General features: G+C 46.4%; 1 protein-coding gene across 3 annotated transcripts; it reads right to left on the reverse strand.

Moving 5' to 3' along the window:
- Positions 1-661: 661 nt before the first annotated feature.
- On the reverse strand, positions 662-27,903 carry LOC144100584 (pancreatic lipase-related protein 2-like). 3 transcript variants are annotated; one of them, XM_077633481.1, is made up of 9 exons: positions 27,678-27,903; positions 26,677-26,761; positions 25,650-25,798; positions 22,651-22,812; positions 16,111-16,428; positions 11,123-11,372; positions 10,013-10,204; positions 6,815-7,051; positions 662-971 (listed from the first exon to the last, which is right to left on the reverse strand). In XM_077633481.1, the coding sequence occupies exons 2-9, from the start codon at positions 26,723-26,725 to the stop codon at positions 967-969; spliced, it is 1,362 nt and encodes a 453-aa protein (XP_077489607.1). In that variant the 5' UTR covers positions 26,726-26,761; positions 27,678-27,903; the 3' UTR covers positions 662-966. The 3 variants fall into 3 exon arrangements, with proteins under 3 accessions (XP_077489607.1, XP_077489608.1, XP_077489606.1); XM_077633482.1 differs by lacking the exon at positions 662-971 and adding an exon at positions 1,656-1,710 and having other exon boundaries at positions 10,013-10,174; XM_077633480.1 differs by lacking the exon at positions 662-971 and adding an exon at positions 1,656-1,710.

Raw genomic sequence — 27,903 nt, forward strand, 5'->3', positions numbered from 1 at the left:
AGGCGGTGACCCAGCTGCGCAGAGCGCATGCGCCAAGCCGGCGGCGGCGGCGCAGCTGCGGTCAAATGAAGGTGGAACTGCCACCCACGGCGAAATTGGCGCTGCTAGGCCAGTAAAGCTTTCGCTTTAAAGCTAATTCTCCCATCAAAATTGTGTAGCAACCGGTGGTCGTACAGCGTTCCGGGTGGTGTCATATGCGTATGCGTAGTTTTGGGCGTGTGTGAGTGTACGTAGGGAAAGTATCGCTTTTATATTCCCACACGTAAGGAGTCTTAAGTGTCTTTACCGATCTTATTTTACAGCGACCGATGTTAAGCAGCCAGTCCCTGGATTCCAAGTTGTAGTAGTAGTATGCGACCAGTGAGTGGTTGCCACGGAAACCATTCGAAGGGTGGTTACCGTGGAAGGAGGAGATTATGGAGAGTGCGAAGAATTCGCATTCATAAAATAAAAATACTTGCACACCTGTGGCTGAATGTCGCGTCGCACAATGCAAAACCATCTTTTGAGCTTTTTCATTTTTCTGTTGTCGGTGTTCGCTGGTTCAGCGGGCACACAACTAGAGTACTGGTATGAGCACCTTCAGGACTAGCTAATATACATCTGTGGCCGACTACAAGTGAATTTTTACACAGTTATGTCGAAGGCGGCCAGGCTTCCATATTTATTTATTGCACTCACCTGGGAAACCGGACTGAGAGTTTGTTGAATTATACAGAGTGCGGCAATAGTAATCGCTTGGCACATTCTACCCCTGGCTGTTCATGCTTCTGGCGAGACGGCCTGCAGGCGAACCATCGGCGTTCTTGGTATGGCCATCTAGTTGAGTGCCAAGAAGCTCGCGGCACACAAGACTCGAGCATTTACCTTTACTCCACGTGTAGTGGGACGGGATGCTATTGTCTGTTTTGCATGCATTGCTGAGGTGATATCCTAGGAGCGACGTCCTCCATCACTTGCGCAGCGCTAAGCTAAAATAAAAAAAGGAAAATGGGTTAGTTATCAGCATTCCGAAGACAAAGCACAAACATCAGCGATGAATGAAAATCTATAAAACAGCTGCGTAGCGCATAAAACTAGTCCATCAGGGGCTGTGCCAAAGTATGGCTATGAAAGTAACGGGAAGCGGAATATCACACGCAACTTGTTCCCTTCAATATTGCAGCTTTGGAATTTTTACTGAAAGCTGCGCACCGTTGAAGTTACAACTCTCACTCTGTGAGCTGCATTTTGCAGCTGTTCCTTCTTCGTTAAGGCCACCTTCTAAGGGGAAAGACCCTTACACTTCAGTTCACAAGTATTGCTAATGGACTATGACAAAACTGCATGAAAGGGCGCTACCGCAACTTATCCAAGCAGCACATTGAATCGGCCCAGTATTACAAATATATGGGCAAAACGCGGTCCTACAAATGACCAGTGTAAGACCATCCATTCGCGATGTTGGGCGAATAATCTGTGTTGCTTGGATAGTGCAAGCGGATTTGATTAAATGGACTGAACAAAACGTCACTGTGAAAAACAAGAACATGGAAAAATCTAGGGGAGATAATTAATTTCGACTTAAGAGCGTTACGCGATAGCATCAGATAGATTGATATTTTACTTCAGACAAACTTGGACCGAGGTAACGGAACAAAAGGCAAATGACTTGCCTGTCGAGTCCTGGCCACCTATACGTTGCTCAGCAGGATGACGTAATAGTACAGTCTGCCATACGACACACACAGTATATACTAAGTTAAACAGTGAGGCGTTAAGCGGGAAAGGAGACAAAAACTGCCGTGTAGGCTGCTTATAGATCGTTACAAGAAAATAAAAAGTACAAACAGAACAAACAACAAAACAAGGAGCAAGCAAAAGGTATTACATATTTCTCTAGAACAAAACGCGGAAACTGTTTATCAGGGACTTACAGTAATTAGTGCGACGAATTAGAGATACTAATTACGTACGCGTTGCTGTTCTTCAATCTACACAGTGTGTGGGACGGAGTGCTCGTTCAAGGCCCCCGTCTAACCTCACTGAAAGAACGTTGCCTGGTGAACTACAGTTAGCGCCCTTACCTCTAGACCACTTAGACTCTACCTCTAGAACATAGTTTCGATTCCAGCGCTTGGCCAACGAAGTTTTCGTTTGAGCGAAGTTAAGGTGGCTCTGACGCCCCCATCTCCCGACCAAGGAGGATTTTCGAGTCACGGCACGACGCAGGGTTTTTGCTGAACGTGGTCCTTAACGCTACCGGTTTAAAAAAAAACAAGCGAGTACCCGGGTTCGAACCCAACCGCAGCAGCCGCATTTCGATGGAGGCGGAAGGCAAAGGCTCCCGTGTGCTGTTCGATGTCAGTTCGCGTTAAAGAACCCCAGGTGGTCGAAATTATTCCGGAGCCGTCCACTACACCTCTTCCTTCCTGCCTTCTCTCAGTATCTCCTTTAATCCTTCCTTTACCACCACCTTCCCTTACGGCCCGGTTCGGCTTTCCACCGAGATAAGTGAGACAGATACTGCGCCATTTCCTTTCGCCAAAAACCGAAGCAACCAATTAAAAAAAAAGCGGGATATATCAAAGCTTCACCTTTACTGGCATCCCTATACGCCATACATATAAAGCCCTACTTTAACCAAGCCCAGCGTGCACGTCTACATGGCCTAGTGGAGAAACTAATCTGTTTTCAGTGCCGAAGAAACGGTTGTACATGGATTTAACTGGTATGCTTTTCCCTCTATCCATGTACAGCTTTGTGTATTTTGGTCTACCGGGACATGACGTACTGAAGAAAGTGCGTACAATGCCCCTCGCGCGGCGTATTAAGGCATTACATTGCCTGTTAAAACATGGATAGAAAAAAAAGTATTTTTGTGTCTCCAGTAAATTTTCACCTTTTTGAAGTTTCAGAAACGATGAGCATTCCTCCATCAATGGCAAAGATGTCATACTGTTTTGGGACATGTTGCAACAGAAATTTAAAAAAGACTTAATTTGACACCGTATTATGTGCAGTATCTCACTGCAAAACCATTCGCTGACGCACTCTTAGACATGTTGTTTCTGATTGGACTACACAGCTTCTGGAAAACGCGCATGATGGACCGACATTTTGGAACTGCCGTTTCTTCAAAAGTGCCCTTCAGCAGATTGATTGTTCATTTAAAAGAACTGTATGCCAGGCTGAATTTGAACCAGAGTGGTAACCAATCCTAGGGCTGGGCTCTTTATTGCCTTTTTTCTAGCGCATCGTTGCTTATCTGTGTCCTATTATGGTGTAGTTGTTATATGCCCTGTGTTGCGCCTTTACTCGTGCTTGTTTAGGTGCGTCGTATTATGCAGGCGTGTGCTATTACGGTGTAGTAATGTGCCCTGTGTTGCTCCTTTTCACGTGCTTGGCTTAGGTGTGTCGCATTATGCATTGTGTAGATTTGCGATTGTTGTCTTCATCCTTCGTGCACAGTTCATGAACGTAGAACGGTACTTCACTATATTACTACCAAGTGTAAAAAAATGCCTACATGGCTTAGCGGCAGCGTGCCTGACTCGCGACACAAAGATCAGGTTTTCTATTCCTGAATACCCCCAAGTTTCGTTTCAGCGCAATTCATTTACTTTATATACTTACATGTGTTAATAACGTTTGAGAAATGTTGCGAGCTTCTAATCGCCAGTTTCTAGGGTTTTAACCCTTCTTTAAACTCGCCTCTCTAAGTGTGACGCAGCTGCATTTTCGACCAAACCGGATTTTTTCGTTACAACAACGGCAACGCCGACGCCGGATCTTCTGCAGAACGGGACCCTTACACACTCGCGTGACTATTGACAGACATCTCGGCTACTGTCCAACGCGTTCGCATTTGTCTTTTGGCTTTGGTCGTGTATGTTGTTAGTCTTGCGTGCGCGCTGCTTGGACGCCTTTTGACTTCAGAGACAGGCGATTAAAGACTGGCGAAGTGCACCAACTACCCAAGAGAAAACTTCTGCACGCGTACCTTGACAAAAAAACTGAACGTAGGCTAACCTTACTTGACTTAATCTATCCTTCGTAGTTCAATGAATTAAGCACTTATTTGTCGCCTGCAAAACATTTGCTGCCGTCCCCTTATAAAATACTCTATGGACTGTGCATAGACGTTTTATAGACTCCATTGCCTGCCCATAAATATTTCAGTTTGTCTATTCATTGCCTACAGCCTAGCCGTCTATACTAAAATGTCTGCTAAATGTGTTTGGGAATAAATCTATAGATTGTCTATATAATGTCTGTAGGATTCGTATTGCCTATGAATTATATTATAAGCTTTGTATGTAAAAAAAGCTTACAAACTTTATCGACAAAAGTCTATGGACAGCCTATAGAGTTTCCATCGAAATTTTTGTAGGGACAGTTGGGGGCAGGACCTCTCTCCTCTGCCCCTTTTTCTCATTGCTTCTACGAGGAATCCTCGTCACCTACACCTCACCTGATGGGATTCTTCCCAAATACTATAATAGATGACAGCTTTTCTTGGCAAAGAAGGAAACGTTGCAAGGGTAGAGCGACCGCAAGTGTGTCATTATGTTAAATATTTCGGCCACACGTCGGTTCACCTGCCCGCCTGGCAGGTCTAGGCGGCCAGGACATATCGATATATGCATTTTATATATCGAATGTTTTGCTGGAAGCGATTTCGATAACCGCGAACAGTAGTGCATTATTTTTGCGCGGCATTTGCAACAGGATATTTTGAATGTTCGACATAGACAATAATTCGATATATCCGGGCAACACTGTAACTGTACAACGGACAGCGAAGACGGCGTTTACAAGGGGAAATGCCTGTTTTAGAAATATTGCTCTTTAAATTAGAAGAACGGTAGTGTGGTATTGTCACTGATCAACCTACGGTCGGCGTCTGCTTTTCAAGTTTGTTACGTGCAACTATGCTTCTGCTGCTCCTGACTTTCGTGATGTATGCATATAAATATCTTGACACTGTTAATAAAAGGGCACCTAGCGTCAGCCCCCTGTGTTTATGTACTTTTAGCCCCAGATCTTTTTTCATCATCATCATCAGTATCATCCTGACTTCGCCCACTGCAGGACAAAGGCCTCTCACATATCTCTCCAATCAACCCTCTCCTGTGTCGGTTGGGGCCACCTGATTACCGCAAACTTCTTAATCTCACTCGCCCACCTTTCTTCCGCTCCCGGCTGCACTTACCTTCTCTTGGAATTCATTTCGTTTCCCTTAACGACTATCGGTTGCCAGTTATAAGTTCTAAAATAATTGAATTCAAGAGAACCGTTCAAACTACTTTCCGCCTTAATATGCCTTCGTTCCCGTTGCACTTTTGTGTTTTATCGCCGTAAAAAAGTGTGTTGCGCTCTTTCCCAAGTTAAAGAAAAGTAGGACTCAGATATCTTCTGGGACCATCAAGGAAAGTAAGGAACGGAGCCGCAAGAAAGTCAAAGGACAACGCTATTGTAATAGCCCGATTCTGAATAGGTGTATCTTATCACCGTTATTACTATTATTATTAGTACTGTTCACTTCGCACCCAAAGCCCGATGCTGATTCCAAGAACGGGGCAGCATTCATTGGTCTCATGCTACGCCTAGGACGCTGGCGTCTACACTGAGGAACGTATTTAAAGCAGCGCTCGCAATAAAACACGACTCAGTATACTCAAGGCTCACTTGGGACACACGGACGCTTTGTTCTACCCTTTCTTGTTGCCCCTATAGTATTAGGAAGCCCGGAGACTGACAATCCTAGGCAGCCATTTACAAATCCTGGCGGATACAGGTCGTAACAGCCGCTCTAACCGCGGAAGAGACATGGGCACGCTTGGCTATGCTTGTGAATCCCACTTGCAGCTTCGGCATCCATAAAAAATGGGGTGCGGTTGCAACTGTCTGTGGGTGGAAGGAGCGGTGGTTCCATCCACCAGCTGTTCAGCGTATTTTATTTTTACAGCAAACACTCCATATTTCCTGTTGTTTGCTCTGGACGTGGATCCATGCTCTTCCTCACGAGAAAAGGTTGCGGCGTTGAAATCATCAAGACGTATTCCAATATATTAAGTACATTTAGGATTAGCTGATCCCAATTAGAAATGACGACCGAGTGGGTCCCAAATTGTCTCAAATTCCGACAACAGTTTCTGTCGCCTTGTCTTAACACCAGCATATTAAGTTTTGCACGGCTGCTAATGGCACGAGAGAGCTAGTTCTGTCGTCGAGACTGGTGATAAAGTAATACTATGCAAAGCGGTCATGTTACAAGAGTTTCTGTCATCTCCTCAACTTCGAATGTCTCAATCGCAAAGAAAGCGTCTGTTGTGACGGAAGTAAGAAGTGTAGTGTTTTCAACTGGGACATTTTGGTGCAGGTGCTGGGTATATCCTGATGTGCGAAGAGCGCCCGGGAGCATCCAACGCCCATCTACACCCCGTGTACACACCTGTGCACAAGGCAAGCCACCGCTTGCGAGGTTTCGATCCCGAGTTCCGGCCTCTCAAGACGCTACTCCGCACCAGCACAAAATGTCAAAAAGAGCAGGTAGAGCGTTAGGAGAAGGGCAGAGGGGCAGACCAGGACTAGCACGGCAGGCACACTCATCGGACCCACAATCGAGCAGGGGAAGTCGAGGAAGACAGGCGGATGCTAACGCACCGCATGGCGGCGCCAGTAAATGGCCAGCAATGTGGCAATATATGCCCGATCTTTTAAATACAATGCCACACGCAATAACTGCATGTAACCGCCGCATGCAATAACACACATCTATGGCCAGGTAACAATGCCTCTAAGACAATAGATGCAGGCTTGGAATGCTCACTGGTACAGAAGGGCGGTTCGCTCCTTGTCTCGAGGTACTGAATGCCTCGTCCCTTGGCCCGGACGCTGTCGTAGCCCATTGCCCCGCGGGCCTTCACGTCGTCTTCCCTCAACGACCTCGAGTTTATCACGTTCTTGTGTCCGCTACCGTGACCAGTCAGCTGACGTGACACAAAGACGCACCCGTGGTTGGTGATGGACTCGATCATCAGAGCATGTGCCCTTCTGTGGCTGCAACCTGCATCAGGGAAGCAAGCGGCTAGAATTAGTTTGCTGAGCTGCAAACAAGCTGAGCTCATTCGTGGTTACTTTGTGAGGGACGAAACCAATAAGAGTAAAAAAGAGAAATACATTGTCGAGAGGGTAAAAAACGAACACTAAACAAAGCCTGAATGCTCGTTTGAAAACACTCATCGCATAACTTCACTTTGCCGGCAACACATGCGCCCGTAACATCAAGCCTTAATTTGAACATTAATCTGGAAAAAAACGCACTTTTCAGTAAGTTACACTCGAATTATTTATGACGTAGCTTTGGCACAAGAATTGGAAAGTTAACATGTTATTTGAGAACCCGCCACGGTGGCTCGGTGACTCTGGTGTTCAGCTGCGGATTGTAATGTAATTGGCTGGACCTGGGCCACCGCTTCTGTACTTCGATTGGGGCGAAATGCAAAAGTGCCCGCGGGCTGTGCGACGTCAGTGCACGCTAAAGAGCCACAAGTGCTCTCAATTAATCCGGAGTCCTTCACTTCTACGTCCTTCGTAGCCCATGTGTTGCTTCGGGATGTTAAAACCACACGAATTTCAAATATTACCTTGTTCGAGATGCTTCACACGAGTAACACGTTTTATACTGTGTTCTAGTCTTTTCCTCTTAACGGTTTCTTTCGTTTTCTTCATACACTTTGTCATATGCAGTGCAGTAAACTGGACACTGCTTAGTTAACCTCCTTGCCTTTCCATTATTCTGCCTCACTCTTGAAACAGGTTTGAGACAACCACCTGCAGATGCAGGTGCAGCCAACCAGAAAACCATCTGGATAACATCCCTGCCTTTCATCTTCTCTCCCTCGCGCACATGCCTCGTTCTTTTTCTCTGTCTTGCCACTGCGCTTTTTTTAATGAAAACCTTCGGACAGCTGCTTTCATGCCTGTGACGTGCATCATTATCAGCTATTTTTGAGTCCCACTCTAACCTTAACAGACACCCTCCCTTTTTTTTTTAACCTTCCCAAGTCTCTTTATGCTCTGAGGCAACAAATAACGTTACAAAAAAATACGATAACCAGACAGGATCAACACGAAGCAATTTTCTCCGGTCACCAGCAGTACCTAATGGATCAGAAAAATTACTTGCACTGCCCTATTCTATACTCTGTGGTATATTGATTAGAATAACAGCATCAAAGTAATCATCGATGGTAAACCAAACTGCTCAGCAAGAATTATGAGATTAGACGTCTCATTGTCCCACATTTCTAAAAATTGTTTTTATTTTAATTGTGATTACGAACCAAGTGAACAAGGAAGGGAAACCCCTCAGTGTTCTTACCAAAGTTTTAACAAGACTACCAATACAAGTATTCTTGTCAGAACATTGCCAAGTGTACTGAGGCTTTCTCCTTTCTTTAAAAAGTTTGAAGTTTGAAAGAACACCTTGGCGCCAAGAAGAAATTCACACACACAAAAGGGACGAGAAGACAACGGACAGGCTCCATGCGGCACCGGTTCGTCGTCTCCTTGTCTCTTTTGTGTATGCGATTTTTTTTTCCGGCCAAGGTGTTTTTCCAAGTTTCAAGATGCTAAACCAAGTAGCCTGGCAACATTCTTTACTATTCTTCTCTCTTCTGTACTTTTTGTTAATCAGGAAACCATCTTCCTGCGGTTGTGACCCTGCTTTCATCCCGATTGCCTTGGCAACCGAGGATACCATTTTCCCACTTAGCCAACGACTGGCGAATCACAAGGGAACGCATCTGAGAAAAAGCCAGCTTCTCACCAGCGTCCGATGGATTTATTTAGCTGCGGCCTGTCACAAAAAAAGCCACAAGAGCTCATCTTCAGGCCAGTTAATGAGCAGCGGACGCCATGACGCACAACGTCTGTAAAGGTTGGGGAGACCTGCCAGCCCCTCCCTGCTCTTTGGGAGCCCGCCGTCACCTCACCTTCATACGGAGTACCTGGATTCGAACCCGACCGTGGCGGCCGGGTTTCGATGGAGGCGAAATGCAAAAGGCGAGCGTGTGCTCTGCGATGTCAATGCACGTTAAAGATCCCCGTACGGCCGCAGTTATGCAGGAGATCTTCACTACGGCAGCTCTTCCTTCCTTTCTTCTCTCAGTCCCTCAATTATCCCTTCCCTTACGGCGCAGTTCAGGTGTCCGCCGATATGTAATACAGATACTGCACCATTTTCATTCCTCCCAACCATTTTCTAATTTCCCTACAGCTGTGGGTTCGTCGTACGACACATGACCTTGCTATAACCACCATGCTGCGGCCGTTCCTGGAGGCTCGAGGCGGATCGAATACAGGAGCCGAGCATTCGCGTCTGATTAGCGCCGGATGTTTTCGAAGGTCAAGGAAAACAAGGAAGATCACCAGCAACAGCACTGGGAAAATTTCAACGTTACTACCGAAGGACAGCGTCCACAAAGAGCCCTGGTGATTAACGGGAAGAAATGGGAACCGGAAATCAAAGCGGTATTTAAGAGCGCCCGGCTGTCGTATTCCTCTCGCACTTCCCTCACAGTGTCATTTTACTCTATACAGTCTCTCATGGGCTCCATGATGAAAATAAGTATAATTAGAAATTTGTTGTTAGTTTTCCTGAGCCTTCCTGTCTCCTCGCCATTTCCCGTGCGGGGCATTACCGCGCAACAACTAATGACTCGCAACAACTGATGGCACCAGCAGTGGGATAGAAGTTCTATCACAATACAGCCCTATCTATATCATCTGAGTACCAAAGGTAACCAAGAGCGAAGACATCACGTTCTCTTGCGGGTGTCGATGTCTGCATGTCCATACGCACTTGAGCAGCAAGAGTTCTGGTAGCATTGTGGGCACCGTTAAGTAGTTACTAATCCATTCACCTCATAATGCGACGTTGCCGATGCATGCACTACAACCGTAAATGACAATTGCACATTCGCGCTTATTCATTACACTTGTGCCTGAAATACCATGGGCATACCGATCCGGAAGCATCCAGGCTGAAGTGATCCCCCATTGGGGAAGAAGTCCACGTCGCCCACCGGTGCGGCCAGGCCGAACTGGAAGCCATCCAGGTGACCCATGTTGGTGTGAATGACGTCCACGAAGTCGGCGTCCCCTCTCGACACCGTCACGTTGGTGCCTTCGAAGAGAGGGCCAGCAGGATCCAGAGCTGGACCAGAGTCGCCAAACAAACAGGCAGCATTTAAGGCGACCGGATGTTTGTTTCTACAACCTCTGTTGCGCTTCATGCTGAATTCCCAACGCTCCATATTACTTAGGGAAGGGAGAAACATCTTCCTCATCAGTTCGGAGATTTGGAGAGTATTTGACGGTTCTAGACGTCCGCGACATCGCTTATAGCAGTAAACACATTGGTCTGGAAGCGCAAATAGCACGTGGGCTCTGCTGACCTCTTAGGTTGACGGATGCCCGAAAAAAAACTTAGTCTGTCCTCATACGTTCGATGGCTTACACAGGAAAACCAGATTGCAATTATAGAAACATTCAACGGTTACTGAGGTGGCGGTTTGGATTTCATCGTTTATCAACTGCGCGAAGGAAAATGGAAGCGCGTGAACCAGAAGCAGAAAATAGTATTGTTGTTCCTTTATGCTGTATCTCGTTCCAAATCTTTTATCATGAAATTCAGTGTGAGTGGGTGTATATTCCAGCCCAAATCAATCAATCAATCAAAACTTAGACACTGAAAAAGTGCCTAAGTTTATCTCATGTGTTCATTCAGAAGAGAATTTAGTCCCACTGGTCCATTCACTTTAGAGATAGAGCAGGGAAGACGGGATTCTCTGAAAACACTAAAGAGGCAATAGGGATGCCTCAATCCAATGGCCAATGTTTTGATCAGGGTGAATTTGCGTAGCCATAACTGGACTACTCCTTTGTTTAGACATTTGGCTAGCGGTCAGAGGCTTCCCTACTGCTCGTTGTTAAATATGTACTTACTCGATCTGTCAGTCACACAGACAAACTCAATCAGCAAACCACACAGACAAGCAATGCAGCACTCAGTCACTTAATAAATAAAGCCTCGAATCCGTTATTCAAACAACAGTTCAATTATTCACTGCACCTGTTATGCGGCCAATTGTGCGGCCCGTTTGCATAAGGAAGTGCCTCCCGCAGAACCCCGCCACGTGCGCACCCAGGCTGAATCCCACCAGGTGGACCTTCGCAGGGGTCAAACTGGCGTCGGCCTTCATCAGCAGCTGCAGCACCACCGACAGCTCGGCGCCCACCAGGGCCGTGTTGGCGGCGGCCAGGGAGTACATGGGTGCAGCGGCTCCGTTGCGCCAGTCCACAAGCAATACGTTGGCGCCTACCTACGTGGTATAGACATAAGGGGTGTAGAAAGGCCTTGCTGATAATGAAACTGGGTATGGTCAGGATCGTCGTGCCAAAGAAAGGGGTAAACACCAGGGTCGACGAAGGGTGCTTCAATACTCCTTTAAGAGCGGTTTGGCCGAAAGGCGACAGTCGGGGGCCAGGAATTCACTGCTCTATTTTCCAGCCTTGCGACTGCAATTCGCAAACCGCTTAACAATCAGCGAGCGAGCCGAGCTTTCGGCAACCACGCTGCTTTCGGGGGCGCTGGGCGGCGAGCTGAGCTGCTTCCTGGCTGCCCTAGTCGTCGCTATGTCTAGCCGATTTCACACCGATGTCACAGCTCAGGGCGCTGCGGAACTGGGCAGCGCTGTAACAAAGGTGCTACTCTCTTCACCGATTTATTGTGAACCCAGTGTCATATAAAAAAGATATTCTCGATATCTACGACGCCTTCAGCAGCGGAGCAAGCAGACGCCAGCGATCAAGCCATATTTCACAACAGCAGCAAAACGGCTATGGAAAGAAATTTGCTGGTACCCAGCAAATCGCTACTGGTCAAGGACCTTTTTGAGTATCTATTATACGGAGCATGATATGAACGCGAACAAGAAATATAATAGCGCATTATCTGACAATATATATACATATATATATATATATATATATATATATATATATATATATATATATATATATATATATATATATATATATATATATATATATATATATATATATATATATATATATATTATGAAGGGGCCAACAGTCACCGAAACCAAGGTGCATAGGGGAACGTTAATTTTTTTTTTTTAATGTGTTATGCTTATGAGTGGGATAATAATACTTAGATTAATAAATTGCTTAAAGAAAATTACTTATAAAGCAGCAGAAAAAACAACCATGCCGCCGGTGGGATCCGAACCCACGACCTCCGAATATCGCGTCCGGTGCTCTTACCAACTGAGCTACGGCGACGGCTGTCCAATCTGCTGCTCTCGTGGGTATTTATGTTTACTAGGTGTAAGCGAGCCTTGAGAGTGTTCACCAGCGCCACCCTCGACCATAGCGGCGGACGTAGCACGTCCTGTAATACCGCGAGCGTGACGTAGAACGTCAACTAACGGTGAGGGCGGAAACTGTGCGAGAGCCCTCTTATGCTACCTATGGCATCAAGACTGCCTGAACCGAGACCCTCGTTAAGCTATTAGCAGACAAGTTAAAGGAAATGAGGGGCCCGTTTAACAAATTTTTATGAAGGGGCCAACAGTCACCGAAACCAAGGTGCATAGGGGAACGTTAATTTTTTTTTTTTTAATGTGTTATGCTTATGAGTGGGATAATAATACTTAGATTAATAAATTGCTTAAAGAAAATTACTTATAAAGCAGCAGAAAAAACAACCATGCCGCCGGTGGGATCCGAACCCACGACCTCCGAATATCGCGTCCGGTGCTCTTACCAACTGAGCTACGGCGACGGCTGTCCAATCTGCTGCTCTCGTGGGTATTTATGTTTACTAGGTGTAAGCGAGCCTTGAGAGTGTTCACCAGCGCCACCCTCGACCATAGCGGCGGACGTAGCACGTCCTGTAATACCGCGAGCGTGACGTAGAACGTCAACTAACGGTGAGGGCGGAAACTGTGCGAGAGCCCTCTTATGCTACCTATGGCATCAAGACTGCCTGAACCGAGACCCTCGTTAAGCTATTAGCAGACAAGTTAAAGGAAATGAGGGGCCCGTTTAACAAATTTTTATGAAGGGGCCAACAGTCACCGAAACCAAGGTGCATAGGGGAACGTTAATTTTTTTTTTTAATGTGTTATGCTTATGAGTGGGATAATAATACTTAGATTAATAAATTGCTTAAAGAAAATTACTTATAAAGCAGCAGAAAAAACAACCATGCCGCCGGTGGGATCCGAACCCACGACCTCCGAATATCGCGTCCGGTGCTCTTACCAACTGAGCTACGGCGACGGCTGTCCAATCTGCTGCTCTCGTGGGTATTTATGTTTACTAGGTGTAAGCGAGCCTTGAGAGTGTTCACCAGCGCCACCCTCGACCATAGCGGCGGACGTAGCACGTCCTGTAATACCGCGAGCGTGACGTAGAACGTCAACTAACGGTGAGGGCGGAAACTGTGCGAGAGCCCTCTTATGCTACCTATGGCATCAAGACTGCCTGAACCGAGACCCTCGTTAAGCTATTAGCAGACAAGTTAAAGGAAATGAGGGGCCCGTTTAACAAATTTTTATGAAGGGGCCAACAGTCACCGAAACCAAGGTGCATAGGGGAACGTTAATTTTTTTTTTTTTAATGTGTTATGCTTAGGAGTGGGATAATAATACTTAGATTAATAAATTGCTTAAAGAAAATTACTTATAAAGCAGCAGAAAAAACAACCATGCCGCCGGTGGGATCCGAACCCACGACCTCCGAATATCGCGTCCGGTGCTCTTACCAACTGAGCTACGGCGACGGCTGTCCAATCTGCTGCTCTCGTGGGTATTTATGTTTACTAGGTGTAAGCGAGCCTTGAGAGTGTTCACCAGCGCCACCCTCGACCATAGCGGCGGACGTAGCACGTCCTGTAATACCGCGAGCGTGACGTAGAACGTCAACTAACGGTGAGGGCGGAAACTGTGCGAGAGCCCTCTTATGCTACCTATGGCATCAAGACTGCCTGAACCGAGACCCTCGTTAAGCTATTAGCAGACAAGTTAAAGGAAATGAGGGGCCCGTTTAACAAATTTTTATGAAGGGGCCAACAGTCACCGAAACCAAGGTGCATAGGGGAACGTTAATTTTTTTTTTATGTGTTATGCTTATGAGTGGGATAATAATACTTAGATTAATAAATTGCTTAAAGAAAATTACTTATAAAGCAGCAGAAAAAACAACCATGCCGCCGGTGGGATCCGAACCCACGACCTCCGAATATCGCGTCCGGTGCTCTTACCAACTGAGCTACGGCGACGGCTGTCCAATCTGCTGCTCTCGTGGGTATTTATGTTTACTAGGTGTAAGCGAGCCTTACACCTTACAGGACGTGCTACGTCCGCCGCTATGGTCGAGGGTGGCGCTGGTGAACACTCTCAAGGCTCGCTTATACCTAGTAAACATAAATACCCACGAGAGCAGCAGATTGGACAGCCGTCGCCGTAGCTCAGTTGGTAAGAGCACCGGACGCGATATTCGGAGGTCGTGGGTTCGGATCCCACCGGCGGCATGGTTGTTTTTTCTGCTGCTTTATAAGTAATTTTCTTTAAGCAATTTATTAATCTAAGTATTATTATCCCACTCATAAGCATAACACAATAAAAAAAAAAAAAAAATTAACGTTCCCCTATGCACCTTGGTTTCGGTGACTGTTGGCCCCTTCATAAAAATTTGTTAAACGGGCCCCTCATTTCCTTTAACTTGTCTGCTAATATATATATATATATATATATATATATATATATATATATATATATATATATATATATATATATATATATATATATATATAGCACTTTTGAGCACCGAGCGTAAGCGCAGGAGACGCTGCCGAGGCAGGCGAAACTCTCGTAAGCGCGCGAATGACGGCATTCTCAAGAGTTCTGATATTAAACGACAATGGAATGAGGAGACCCGCAGCCAGCACTCGCAAGTGTACACAACGACGTTTTTCGGCTGCTATCTAGTCGCAAGCGACTTCTGGTCGCGTGCCCTTTGCGACTTGCAAGTGTGACGTGGCTCTTAACCCTTCTCAAGCCTAGTTGCCTGTCACGCATTGGCAGTCTGACCTTCGACCGACAAGGCAGCACCCGTCCTGTTTTGAACGCAAGAGGGCCGGGTGCAATGCAGTCTGTCGTCAAAGGTTCCACTTTCGAATGGTGCAGTCTTCGACATGAGTAACCAAGCAGCTGTGCCGGCGGCCGAAGCGGGATTGCAGCCGAGTGGCGGTACGGCACGGCGCTTTCTAGCGCTATCCACTGCTCTCCGGCTGCCAGTGTTAACTGGCTGACAAAAGCCTGCGCCCTCGCTCATAACAACAGCGATCCTAAGGCGCGAAATCGCTCCCCGATAAAAATGTCCTCTTCAAATATTCCTATCATCGAAAGAAGGAGAGCGAGGGCGCAGGCTTGCATCAGCCGGGAACCGCAGCGCCGCTGCTCCCCGGCTGCGAGTAGCTGCGAGGTGTTTTCTGCCGCCATCGCGGCTGCTCGCTTACTTTTGGCAAAGACGGTTACTTCTGTGCAGATAATTTGTTGCCTCTTCTTGCAAAACATGACAGCCTTGCTGTCAACTTTATTAAGCCAATACTTTGGCCTCCTGAGTTTACCCGTTCACTGGAAAACTTTCTGCACTGGAATTTCTCCACCATTCCGAAAGATAGGGGCCGTGCTCGGGACACAGGACCTTGCAAGATCTACCCCCTCCCTCTTTCCATCCTTTTGTCCTACCGTCTAGTAGGAGGAGGAGAGACTTCAATTAATACAGGAGAGGTCTGCGTGGTTGTTAGCCTAGCATGCTACTCCAGGCGAGGGCCAAAGCAGAGAAGAGGGTGAAAAAGAGAGGGAAAGGATGAAAGGTGGAAACAAGCATGCTCAACACGCACGCACTCACATACGCACATGAATATCAAAGTGTGTTCACCAAACCGGTGTTCCTAAAAAAAACAATAATGCTTTTGTCCCTATCTTGCACAATACTGCTTCTGTCGGTGCCTTTCCATCTCAAACTTACCACTTTCATAAAAGCATTCGCCATGTCCGTCACCCACGCAGCCTCCGCACTCTCACTGAAGCCGTGTATAATCGCCACCAGTGGCCGCTCGCCGGTTGGGGAGCAGCCAACCAGGCTGGACTCCGAGGAGGGCTTTGTGGCCTTAAGGCTACGACGGTTTCCGCCTTCTTGAGCGCAGTCCAGCCAGAATTGAGTGTCGATGCTCTTGGGAGACTGAGGAAATCCGTACGGCAGCCGCATCCTGTCCCGCAGTGTGAAGCAGCCCAGGCCGTGGTAGCAGAGACCGCGGGAGCCCAGCGCCCGCTTTTGGTGTACGGCCTAGAAGAACTCGCCAGAATAGACACCTCTTCATCCCAAAAATGCGTACACTCTTGTCCCGTGAGATGGATGTTTGCTATTTGCCACTTTAACAGCGACACCGGCTACCAGGCAACAACCATCATCATCACCAACAATCTGACGACGCCCACTGCAGGAAAAAGGCCTCTCCCATGTCTTTCTAACTAGCACTGTCCTTTACCAGCAGCGGCCACCATGTCCCGACAAACTTCTTTATGTCATCCGCCCACCAAACCTCTGCCTCCCCCTGCCACGCTTGCCTTCTCTTGGAATCCACTCCGTTACCCTTAAGAACCAGCGGTTATCTTGACTTCGAATTGCATGCCCTTCCGAAGCCCATTTCTTCCTCTTGATTTCGACTATTTTGTCATTAACCCGCGTTTTTTCCCTCACCCACTCCGCCCGCATCCGGTCCCTTAAGGTTGGTTACACCTAGAATTTTTCTTTCAATGGCTCGCTGCATTGTACTCAACTTAATCTGAACCCTCTTCCTCAGCCTCCACGTTTTTTCCCGGTAGGTGAGTACCGGTAAGATACAGCTGTTGTATACTTTTCTCTTAAGGAATATTGGTAAACTGCCATTCGTTATCTGACAGAGCCTGCCGTATGCGCCCCATCCCATTCTCACTCTATAGTTATTTCTCTCTCATGATCCGGATCAGCGGTCACTACCTACCCTAAGTAGATTTATTCCTTTACCACTTCCAGCCCCTCGCTACTAATTCAGCTGGTTCCTTGCGAGAGTGAACATTACTGGTTTTCTAAGCCTACGGAGATAAAATGCCTTCTTAGAGTGAGCCTGTCATCATCGAGTACAATTCAAGAAATGCCCAGTGTAATGTGTCTTGGACGGCATAGCTCATGTGTGCGTAGCTAGAGTTAGATAGATAGAGAGAGAGAGAGACCGAAAACATGATTTTGTACCACGCGCAGTCGTCTGCAGGAATTTATTGGTGACATAAAACGGAGTTCCTCTATTCAGGTATGCCTGCTTGAGCACGCGCGTCACGTGCAAGGAGCTTGCGCGTTGCAGAAGCTCTTCCATGAGTGCGCAGAAATTAACCTCCAAGGTGAGCCTAGTTAAGAACTCGCGTAGAGTAACGCCGTTTGCTCGCCAGCGTCGTCTCGTCAGCCGCTGCTCTCGCTGACGCCTCGCACACATACACATACACAGGCGCACGCGTTTGAATGCATAGAAACGCGCGAATTACATGTACTGCCAGGTACCGAAGTCTCCAGGATTCATGAGCGGCAACTGAAGCCGCAGTTCCATTACAAAGATTCCTTTAGACAGTCTATAGACAGTCTATAGACTTTTGTATAAAAGTTTTTAGACTATCTATGCAAATGCTAGAGAATAGTCGTAGGCAATGCAAATCCTATTGCAGTCTATAGACATACTATGGATTTATGGCCATTCACTTTTAGTAGAATTTTGACAATAGACAGTCTACAAACTATGAATAGACAAAAAGAAATATCTTTAGGAAGGCAATAATCTATAAGAAGTCTATACCCTATATATAGATCATTTTTATAGAGGTTGGCTCGAGAGGTGCTCTGGAATGTGAAATGCCTGACTGAGGTACTCCGCTTTGTGGCAGTGAAATGAAGGTCAGCAGTGGCACTTCACAGGGCGTTTGATGGGGGACACATTAAGTGGACACTGCCCAGTGACGGCTCCTGCGCGCAAACGCTTCTTTAGGGAGGCGGGAATATGTTGGAACCGCGAATGCGGCTGTGATAAGTGGACCGCAAAAAATCGCTGTGTGAACAAACTTCATGCCGCTCTCAGAAGGAAGGAAGGAAGGAAGGCCTCAGACGTTGCTGGCACATACCCACTACGGGGGAGTGGCCAAGACACAGGCGGTTAATTACTGGATACAGAAAATTTTTGACGGGAAAAGCAGTGGAAATAGTATGTAGTCTGATAGATTGGAAGAGGGAAGGAAAGGGGTCCGGTTAACTTGGAGATCGAAGACGGGACAATTGCTTAATGTGCATAATAGTACACAATGCCTGTAATGTTGCAATGTCTTACTGACAGAGATCAGGAAAAAAAATTAGAATGGGAGTCGCTGCGTTTCTTGAAGAAAATTTTGCACAGCAGAGCGCACACTCCTGTCGCTTCGTCCAAGCAAAGAAGCGCCAATGGAAAGAACAACCGCGGAAGACACAGGCAAGCCCAGTTGATGAAATGGAATTTGCAAAAGACGCTTCCTCAAATGAGAAAAGCGGCGGCAGAACAGCAGGAAGTGATCTATTGTCTCAGGTTCGGCACAAAAAGGGCACAGTGGGGAAGCTGCCAGGCCAGATCTGTGAAGGTAGAGATTTAGAAGGGGAACCCGGCAACGCAAGCGCGTGAAAGAGACCTCTAGTCTGCGTGAGCGCCAGTCTTTGCTACTCCAAGGATGCAGAAGATGCTGATATTCGGGAGACGATATAAGAGCCGAGGCAGCAAATTCCTGAAATATTGTGTAGCTGCGAAACCTCACCGCAGCTGTATATGCACACGATGGTAGGACAGCAACAATTGGGCCGCTGAGAGAGGCTCTTGCTAAGGAATCTGCAACCTCATTTAAGTGAAAGCCCATGTGACCTGGTACCCAAAGCAACCTTACCGAATTTAGATGCAGCGGAATCAGGAACTTAAAGAGGCGTAATGGCCGGGAGTCAGTGGGCGAGGATAAGGAAGAGCAAATGGACAGAGAGTCTGTCATAACCACGACCTGGGAAACGGTAGATTCTAATTTTCGTAAGGCTAAGATTACTGCTAATAATTCAGCCAGAAAAATTGGAGTGAAGTCAGGAAGACGGAGAGAAAAAGACCAATCCAGTGAAGGTGAAAAAATTCCCACACCTGCCTTTTCGCGATCCTGCGAGGCATCGGTAGCAATAAGAACATGAGAGGGAAAGGACCTTAGGTGGTCCTGCAATAGACCCTGAAGAAGCGGGAAGGGCTGCAGCTTCTACAGAGAACAGTGAGAAGAAAAATGTCGGGGCGATAAATAGGATTCATGCGGACGAAATGCAATGGCATTTTTCTTTCACACGTCAACCTATTACTAGTTCCAATTATATTTTATTTACAACTATTTTCCAATCTTGACCCTGTTCCAATTGTGATTCTATGCGACTCTACTCTGATTGCTTCCTTTATTAACTTTTGCTGCGTCAGTCTTATTCATGTTCATAAGAGCTGGGTCATTGTTAGTCCGGCGCCTCCCTCCTCGCGAAGGGAAGGAGAGAGGAAGATAGAGGTGGTGGGAGGAGAGGAGAACGTTTGGAAGGTGGCAGGTGTGGCCACCTACCAGGTGGGATGGCTGTGGTCGCAGGGTTTTCACTCCAAGGAGGTTTCTAGGCTGTCGCATGAAAGGAGTAAGGAGCATAAATTTAGTTTTCACGGTGGACGCCTTGGAGCCCGCAGTGGAAGTCTCCGGAATGGTTTTCATTATCTTGCGGTCTTTAACGTTCGCTGACAACGCACAGTGTGCAAGCTCGTTGTGGTTTTTTCCTCATCGAAACGCGGCCACCGCGTCCACGATTTGATTCTGCTTCCTCGAGAAGCATATATGGAGAGAAAGAAGAGGGAGAGAAGGATTGTACGATAAGAAGTGGTCAAAATAGTACAGGGCGCGACGTGACACGTGCCGCCTAATAGAAAGCGATGATTTGTGGAAATGAGCTCTGTGCCGTTTTGATTAACAGACTGCGCGTCATATGCGCTGAATCTATTACAATAAATTGCAAGTGAAGAGAAGGGGGCCACAAAGAAAAAGCAGCTGAGCTGTGTGTAGACCCTGCTAGTAAAGAAGAACCTGAATAAAAAGGCACTGAGCGATTTCGGTTAGGTCTGTCACGTAGAAGGGTCGATTAAAAATCAATTGAAAAATTTGGACAGCGCTGTGCGGCTTGCACCTACGAAGCAAGGTACACGCTTGTGGCTGAATGTCTCGGTTTAGAATCTCTGAATGGTGCTAATGCTTATCATTCTATAATGTGAGCTTATTCAGGAGCACAATCCACCATCGGATTGACACCACCTGGGTTGGGCGAAATCCACTGCAGTTCCATTAGTCTTCACAAGCTGGTGGCTTTAAGTGCCACATATATCCATAATCATGTACCCGCATGGGCAACCCGTGGGTGCAAGGGGGCAGTGGCACCCCTAAATAGGCCTGTGGAAGAGGGGCGATTATTGTGTCCCATATTTAATGCCCCCTGCAGGGCCTTCGAGGTACAAATAAATAAATATTTTTCATTGCTATCCAGAAGACACGAAGTGGCGCTGCCATGAACTTTTCCGCCCTTTTGGAGAGATCTGTCCACGCATATGTATGCCGCAATCCTTGTTTAAATATACAGCTGCTTCGCGCCCTAACAGAGTCCAAACTGTAGTAGATCTGGCTGTTGTGAGCCTACCTGACTTCTGGAAGTTTAAAGGTGGTGGAAAACATTTGGGGTTCCGGCTTTGAGGTTATGACGCGATAGCGTTCATGGGCGCCGTCAGTGATTCCACTTTATCTCATTAGCTCATTAACCGATCACGTGCTGGACTAATGTTACCAGATCGCATAGGACACAAATGTGGTGTGACGCCAGCATACAATCGTTCGCGTACACTCACACGTCACCGACATGCACTTTGCTACTTGCTTAATCACTATTCCTTTAATTACAGTCACCTAATCATGAACATACTGATTACTATGCATCGTGAACTACCACGTTACGTGAAACACCACACTACACACATATAAAACCCCGCTCTAACCAATCCATACGAACCTGTCTGCGGTGCCTAGGGGTAGCGCGTCTGAACCGCAATAATTTACTTGATATATTTGCATGTCGTAATGACATTTCAGGGATGCTGCGACCTTGTAATCACAATTTAGGTAATGTTTTCATTCCTTTTTAATCAGGCCGCTCTACTTGTGACGTCCACATTTTCGACCAATCCGGTGTTTCTTGACGCAACAAACTTCGGACGCCGACTGGACAGCACCGAGTTCTCCGCCGAACGGGGGCTTTAAAGCTGTCGTATTAAAATGAGAACACACTCGTGCTTTAAAATAACAAAGAACGCCTAGAGATTTGGTCACGTAAAAACACAGCATATCAGGACGGATTGAAAGAAGGATGAGCGAAAGAGACGAAGTTATGGACTCCGGACTCCATAAGGACTTATGATTAATATAAAATAACTAACCCTACTAAGAAAGCATTGCGTGAATTATTTCTTAAGAAATTCGCCCATTGTTTTTGCAAATATTTCTTAAAAAATATTTCCTGACTTATAATTCGCGCCCAAGTACAGCTGTTCCTGTTTATGTTTTGCAAAGATGTTTTTTGCACTTCCGTGTTTACATTAATGATGGCTGCGCTTTTTGGCTGTCCTGTTTTTGTGAAAATTGTAACCTGACTATGTGTTCGCTTTTTGATTTCTTTTTGTGCATGTAAAGATCTTCAACTTTATCTGCTCCTATGCCTTGTAACGGCTGCTTGGGCCTCGCCAAGCTGTACACCTACAGCTTTTCGTCCTGCCAGCCAGCCATAATTTTCTGGAAAATAAATTGATTTGAATTGAATATCGACAGCCTGAGACTCTATATACGTGCAATGACATCGAACAGCACACGGGTGTCTTTGTACTTCGCCTCTATAGAAATTTGGCCGTCGCAGCCATGATTCCAAACGCGACTCTCGCAGTATCCGAATGTTAAAGGCACAGCGGCAAACCAGCCTGGATTCATGAGATGGGCTTGGAATCGTTTCAACTCTGTTCTTCATGTGGTGTGTGCGGGAATATAGAACATCATATTATGTGCGGCCCAGGTTACAACACGCGATAGGTGTGCCCTACTCTCTTCCCTCAAGATGGCCAGAGCGCCACAGTGTTCAGTTCAACACATTGTTAACCAGCTCAGAAACCAGTGACATAGGATGGAGACCTCCCGCCTTCTGAAATTCCTTCGACACTCTGATCTGGACTTCAGATGGTGACAGCGGCAGTTAATGACTATTTTTAAGGATTGTGTCCATGGTAACACAAGTCTGCCCGGTTACTGATCTCTCCCTCAAGTTTCTAACCTTAACATGTAGGTGTCGCATCGATGTAGCAACTGTTTGTAGGACAACCGCAAGGCTGATTTCCACCAGTTGCTTAAAGTAACCTGCATTCAATTCTCTACGTGATACCTCCGTAATGAGTGTAGACTTCATTCCGTTGTAGAACCAGCGCAGGGGAGCGAACCGCCTCACTCTGGAGCGTCTGTTCGCTGTTCGCTTTCGGTCTCCCCTTGGTGCAAGCAGTTGCGAAACAAGCAGATCTGCGCTGCTTCCTGTGCCATCTGCTGCCCACTGAAAGGAATAAGAAAGCAACGCAATATGCCATGTGCAACCGCTTTCAGACGATATATATAATGCTTGAGGGCGGTTCGACTAGCATAACGTCACTGGGTGCACAAACACCCGGTGCCGTAATAAGAGTTGAAATCATGCGCAAATCAGTAATACATAAGAGAATGTGAGAGTAGGTTTGGTTGGTATTCGCAAAAATTGATTTATAAATTGGTAAAGGACACTAAGGACGAACTTAAATTGGTTTGTATTGACCGGTGACCGCGTTCAATAACAAAAGGACATGCTTTAAATGAAAATGAGGTTTTCAAAGCTTCGGTTACGTTCTAACATCTCCTGTCCCAACTGCCGTGTTCACTACGCAAAACTACAACACCGTCTTTTCTCTTCTCCTGTCTCTGGGCTCATTCGCCTCACCGCTTTCCCTTTACCCCACTTCTGTAGTGCCCAAGTGTCGTCGGCGGCGGTGGAATACTTGGTCAACTGGGCGCAAGATTTTCTGAGCACTTGACTTGAGCTCTTCAGCAATATGACCATGTAGCTATAAGGAACAAAACTTCAAGAATTCAAATGTTGGTATCGCTGCCTCAAGCTGTTTTAACGAGCAAACTGCGATGACGGTAAGTACATTTTTGCGTGCAATTTCTGAGGCTACACAACACCTACATCACATGTGGCGACGGTTATGGTGTCCAAACTCTCACGACGTCACCATCACGTCACGAGCTTGCAGCGAGAGCTGAGAAATTGCATTCCAATTCAAACTCCGCATTCCCGACATATAATTTCTTCTTTTGCTGGAGAAGGAATGTCCGCAGTCACAAAAATGCAGTAAATTTTTCATTACGAAGAAATAGTGAATGAAGTTCATGGTGGGTGAACAGCGCAACAAAGGTGGGACAAAGGCAAGACAAGCGCTTTGTCCCGCCTTTGTTGCGCTGTTCGCCAACCCTTAATGCTTACCACCTCGCTAAAATCTCAGCTTTAGTCAATGTGAATTGATTTCTCAAGATCTGTTAAAGTTGTAGGGCGTCAATGACATCGTTCGTAGAAAATAAGTGTCATCATTTGAGTCCTTTCCTTCTCGTTCATAATGCAGCATGAGACTGAAACGAGCGTGACAGCATCCAGAGATTGCGTTTGGTCACACTCATCGGTAAGAACTGCACCAGTTGCTATCTTGTATTTGCAATTAGCACGCCAGAAGTGGTCAATAGAGCATGTAGCTAGACGCATCCCTCACTCAAGAAAAGGAATGAAGTTTGTGACTCGATGCTCGCCCACTAGCGAAAGTGACTGCTGCAGCGGCAACGTTTTTGTGGTTCATCATCATCACCACCACCACCACCATCATCATCAGTATAACTTCGTTCCCTAAATGACCAAGGCTTCTCCCATGTTTCGCCAATTAACCCAGCCCTGCGCCAGCAGCAGCCACCTTATCCCAGCAAAACTTCGTAATCTCATTCACACTCCCGACCCTCTGACGAACCTTGATACGCTTGTCCTCTCCTGATATCAACTACGTTACCTTAAGCGACCATGAATTATCTGCTCATCGCACTACGTGCCTTGCCCACATCCATTTTCTCTCCTTAATTTCAGCTAGTGCCTAGAAATCGCGTTTTTTCCCTGAAAAACTGCTGTCTTTCTGTCGCTTGATGCTGTCATTTTCTTTTCTATAACTCGCTGTGCTCTACTGCATCTAATTTGAAGCCTTTCGCAAGGTTTTCCCGTTGCTAAAGTACGAAAAACGACGATTTAATGAGCATTCACTTGTTGAGTTTTCACTGTACTCTAATTTTTTTTTCTTGCTAAAGCATCCGTGAGAAGTCTACCGTTTCCCTTCGGCGGTAGATCTCTTCGTTCGTCTCCAGCCGTTGTTAATGGCACTAATGAAAATTGAGGTTAACTATTACTGATAAATTATGGCGTTCTGATCACAAACGAGCTACTCTCCCTAAAAACGAACATTTTATAAGCAAAAAAAGGCTAAATAAATATAGGCAATTAAAATAAAAGTATTTCCACCACTATGCATTTCAGCATGGAGCCACAAGTGACGTCAAAGCTCTTTTTAACGGGCCTGGCTACACCTACGGGTCAGAAACATGGAGGCTATCGAAAAGAGTTCAGCTCAAGTTAAGGACAGCGCAGCGAGCTATGGAAAGAAAAATGACAGGCGTAACGTTAAGAGACCGGAAGCGGCCAGAGTAGGTGAGGGAACAAACGCGGCTTAATGACATCCTAATCGAAATCAAGAGGGAGAAATTGGCTTGGGCAAGGCATGTAATGCGAAGTCAAGATAATCGCTGGTCATTGACGGTAACGGAAAGGATTCCAAGAGAAGGCAAGCCTAGCAGGGGCGGCAGAAAGTTAGGGGGGCTGATGAGATTGAGAAGTTCGCAGGCATAGGGTGGGCGCAGCTGGCAAAGGACAAGATTAATTGGAGAGACATGAGAGAGGCCTTGGCCCTGCAGTGGGCGTCGTCAGGCTGATGGTAAAGATGAGGCGACAACAAAAATGAATTCCAAATGATGGTCACCGATTTCTCTAAGGTGCTGACGCCATGGGTTTGGATCCAGAAGCGGGAGAAAGCTGTTCGATTTGTAAATTTAGTTTTCCCAGGTTAAAGCCGTCATTTGGAGCCCTGTAGCACCACAGTAAAACGGCAGGCAACTGTGACGCATTGCTAGGCGTCGGCATGAGGACGGAGTCGGGCGCACACATTTGCTTCACGAATCCAGCAAATGTGTTTAATCTTAATCACAATCTGTTCTAAACCTGTCAGTAATGCCACAGACAAGCCAGAAAAAAGAATTCCTGTTTTTTTTTACCAATAGTGTCTTCATTGGCGACGTCGATGTATGGTCGCGGCCATTTCTCAGTTTGTCACGCCTGTCAATGTCCTTAACCATGTCACGTAAAGTGTCTTTCTCTGCTCTGTCATGGCCGACCGTTTCGCAGAATCGTTGATGTAAAGCCACTGAAAAATGCAAAAGCGAATGCCAGAATCGTCATTGACTTAAGGCAAGTTTGACCTGAACGCAAAAAAAGGAGTGAGCGGCGATCAATCGATAGATTTGCGCAGCTGTATATAGGCTGCTGAAGATGCTAAGTGCCAATAGCTTGCTAATAAACTCCAGAGATAGCAGCATACTTCCGTAGCTTGAACCACAAGAATAGTTTTACCGTTTATCGCAAGGCGCAAAGAAAGTGCAGGATCTTTTGGAAATAGGTTTAACCAAGGTTTTGATAGTATTGTGTTTGCAAGTACTCCACTTACGTAGAATCTACTCGGGCTTTAAAGCGTCCTTTTGTAGCATTACCGCGATCTGTACAAGGAGGCGGACTTTCTTGGCCTGTCAGACGCCTGTTTTGAATAGCGCACGTTTAAATTGTTGCATTATTATTCAGACAGCAATGCGTCAACCTGTGCCAGCTGCTCTTCATATCTGCTACCAGGAGCATTCATTAGGAAGTGTTCTTTTTGCTGCCGGCTTTCAGTTATTAAAGCCATGTTCTTTGGGTAGAGATGGGGACGATGATTATTACGGCACAAGGGAATCTCTCACCAAAGAGAGCCATGGCACAAGGTGTTTTTTTTTTCATCCACTCAAGGTGGTGTCAATGACCCATTTCCGAAGCATTTCACCCTAATATAACCGAGCAGCAGGCTGCGGAGAAACTTTCACTCATTGTGTCACAGGTTGCTACCCGGCGACACTGGGGATCGTACCCTGAAGCTCCCACATGCTAGGCGGATACTCAAACTCCTAGGTCACCGCTGTGGTACAGCGCCTAGAGAAGAGAATTGTTGCGCCCGTTTTCTTCGCCGAAAGACAACAATTGAAAACTACGTACGTGTTATACACGCCACCAGTGTTAGAAGTCGTCCTAAGAGCGTGCGCATAAGCACCCCTTACAATGGGCTTTCAGGTTTCGTTCTCTGAAAGCAGTAATGACGTCAATGTGAAAAAAAGGTTATCTCACAAAGTTCAGAAGTCATGTCATCCAACATCCACACCTTCTCACCTGTCGTACTAAACGATTTCGAAGCATGGTGGACGGTTTATCATCGCATGCTATTCTGGCTGGAGCGAACGGAGCAGAAAGTGATTAATTATTTAGCTTATTCGATAAAGGCAAAAACTAACAGCCCAACATACTTCGTCATCGCCGCAAGAGACAGCCTCAGCGGGTAAAACTTCATAGACTCATCCTCAGCCTTATTCTCGGAAGAAGAGACCAGGATTCAAAAATTGGTAAGCAGAGATGACCTGAAAAGTGACCTTGGCAGTTGCTTGGGGCATCGAGAAAACGCCTCAAGGTCCCCTTATTACGAAATCATCGCAAAGAAGGCAATATCTGGCGATTGAAGGCGACAGGTTTAACTGTGACATTTCACAGCTAGTATTAAGATATACGAATGCCAAGCCAGCAAAGGCAATTCATATACATCACTGGGACACCACGAAGAGCACTTTAGAGCCAGCCTATGTCTTTTGTGGCTGTCACTGCGATAAGAGTAGCTGCCAATATAGGAACAGTTACAGTGGCGTGTTTGTGATGCAGAATTATGCCCTTTATTATGTGGTTTAACATGTGCGATATATTTGATCCCCACTGAACGCGAGCAAACGCTTGCTACTTCATTAAAAGACAATGTAACAGAAAAGCAGATCGCGGCGAGTCAGTATGCAACAAAATTTCTAGCCTTTGGTGCATACAAAGCTGCTGAACTCGTCAATTACATTTGAAATAGTGCCTCTGCGTTTGTACCTGCGCACAGCTTTCGACATTATTTGAAAATTTTCTCGCTTGATTCGGCCTGCACTGCGTATCTTAGAGTGTCAAGCACTTACCCACTTCTGCGTATGCAGCGGCAACGCTAGGAGTGAGGTTCGGTTATTCTTGATGCCTGTCCCAAAGGTTCCGCTTTCTTATGTAGGGGCATCGTGGCGAGCTGAGCGATTAGCCCCTAGCAAGAGGTTATTCCCTACACCACAAAAGAGGACGGAGCTGGCCGGGCAGAAAAAAGACTTGAGCAATCACGGAGTGACAAGCGGTTCGGCCATTGTGAAAGGCCGA

Source organism: Amblyomma americanum, chromosome 8 (genome assembly GCF_052857255.1).
Source record: "Amblyomma americanum isolate KBUSLIRL-KWMA chromosome 8, ASM5285725v1, whole genome shotgun sequence".
NCBI lineage: Eukaryota > Metazoa > Arthropoda > Arachnida > Ixodida > Ixodidae > Amblyomma > Amblyomma americanum.

What these genes read in the sequence shown, in the direction of transcription:
- LOC144100584 (XM_077633480.1), bottom strand. Translation starts at nt 26,725, where the DNA reads ATGCGCACGCTCTTAGGACGACTTCTAACACTGGTGGCGTGTATAACA. An exon ending in ACTGGTGGCGTGTATAACAC is followed by an intron (nt 25,799 to 26,676) that starts GTACGTAGTTTT and finishes TGCATTTTTCAG; the next exon opens with TGGCTTTACATCAACGATTC. An exon ending in AGTCTACACTCATTACGGAG is followed by an intron (nt 16,429 to 22,650) that starts GTATCACGTAGA and finishes GAGTTCTTCTAG; the next exon opens with GCCGTACACCAAAAGCGGGC.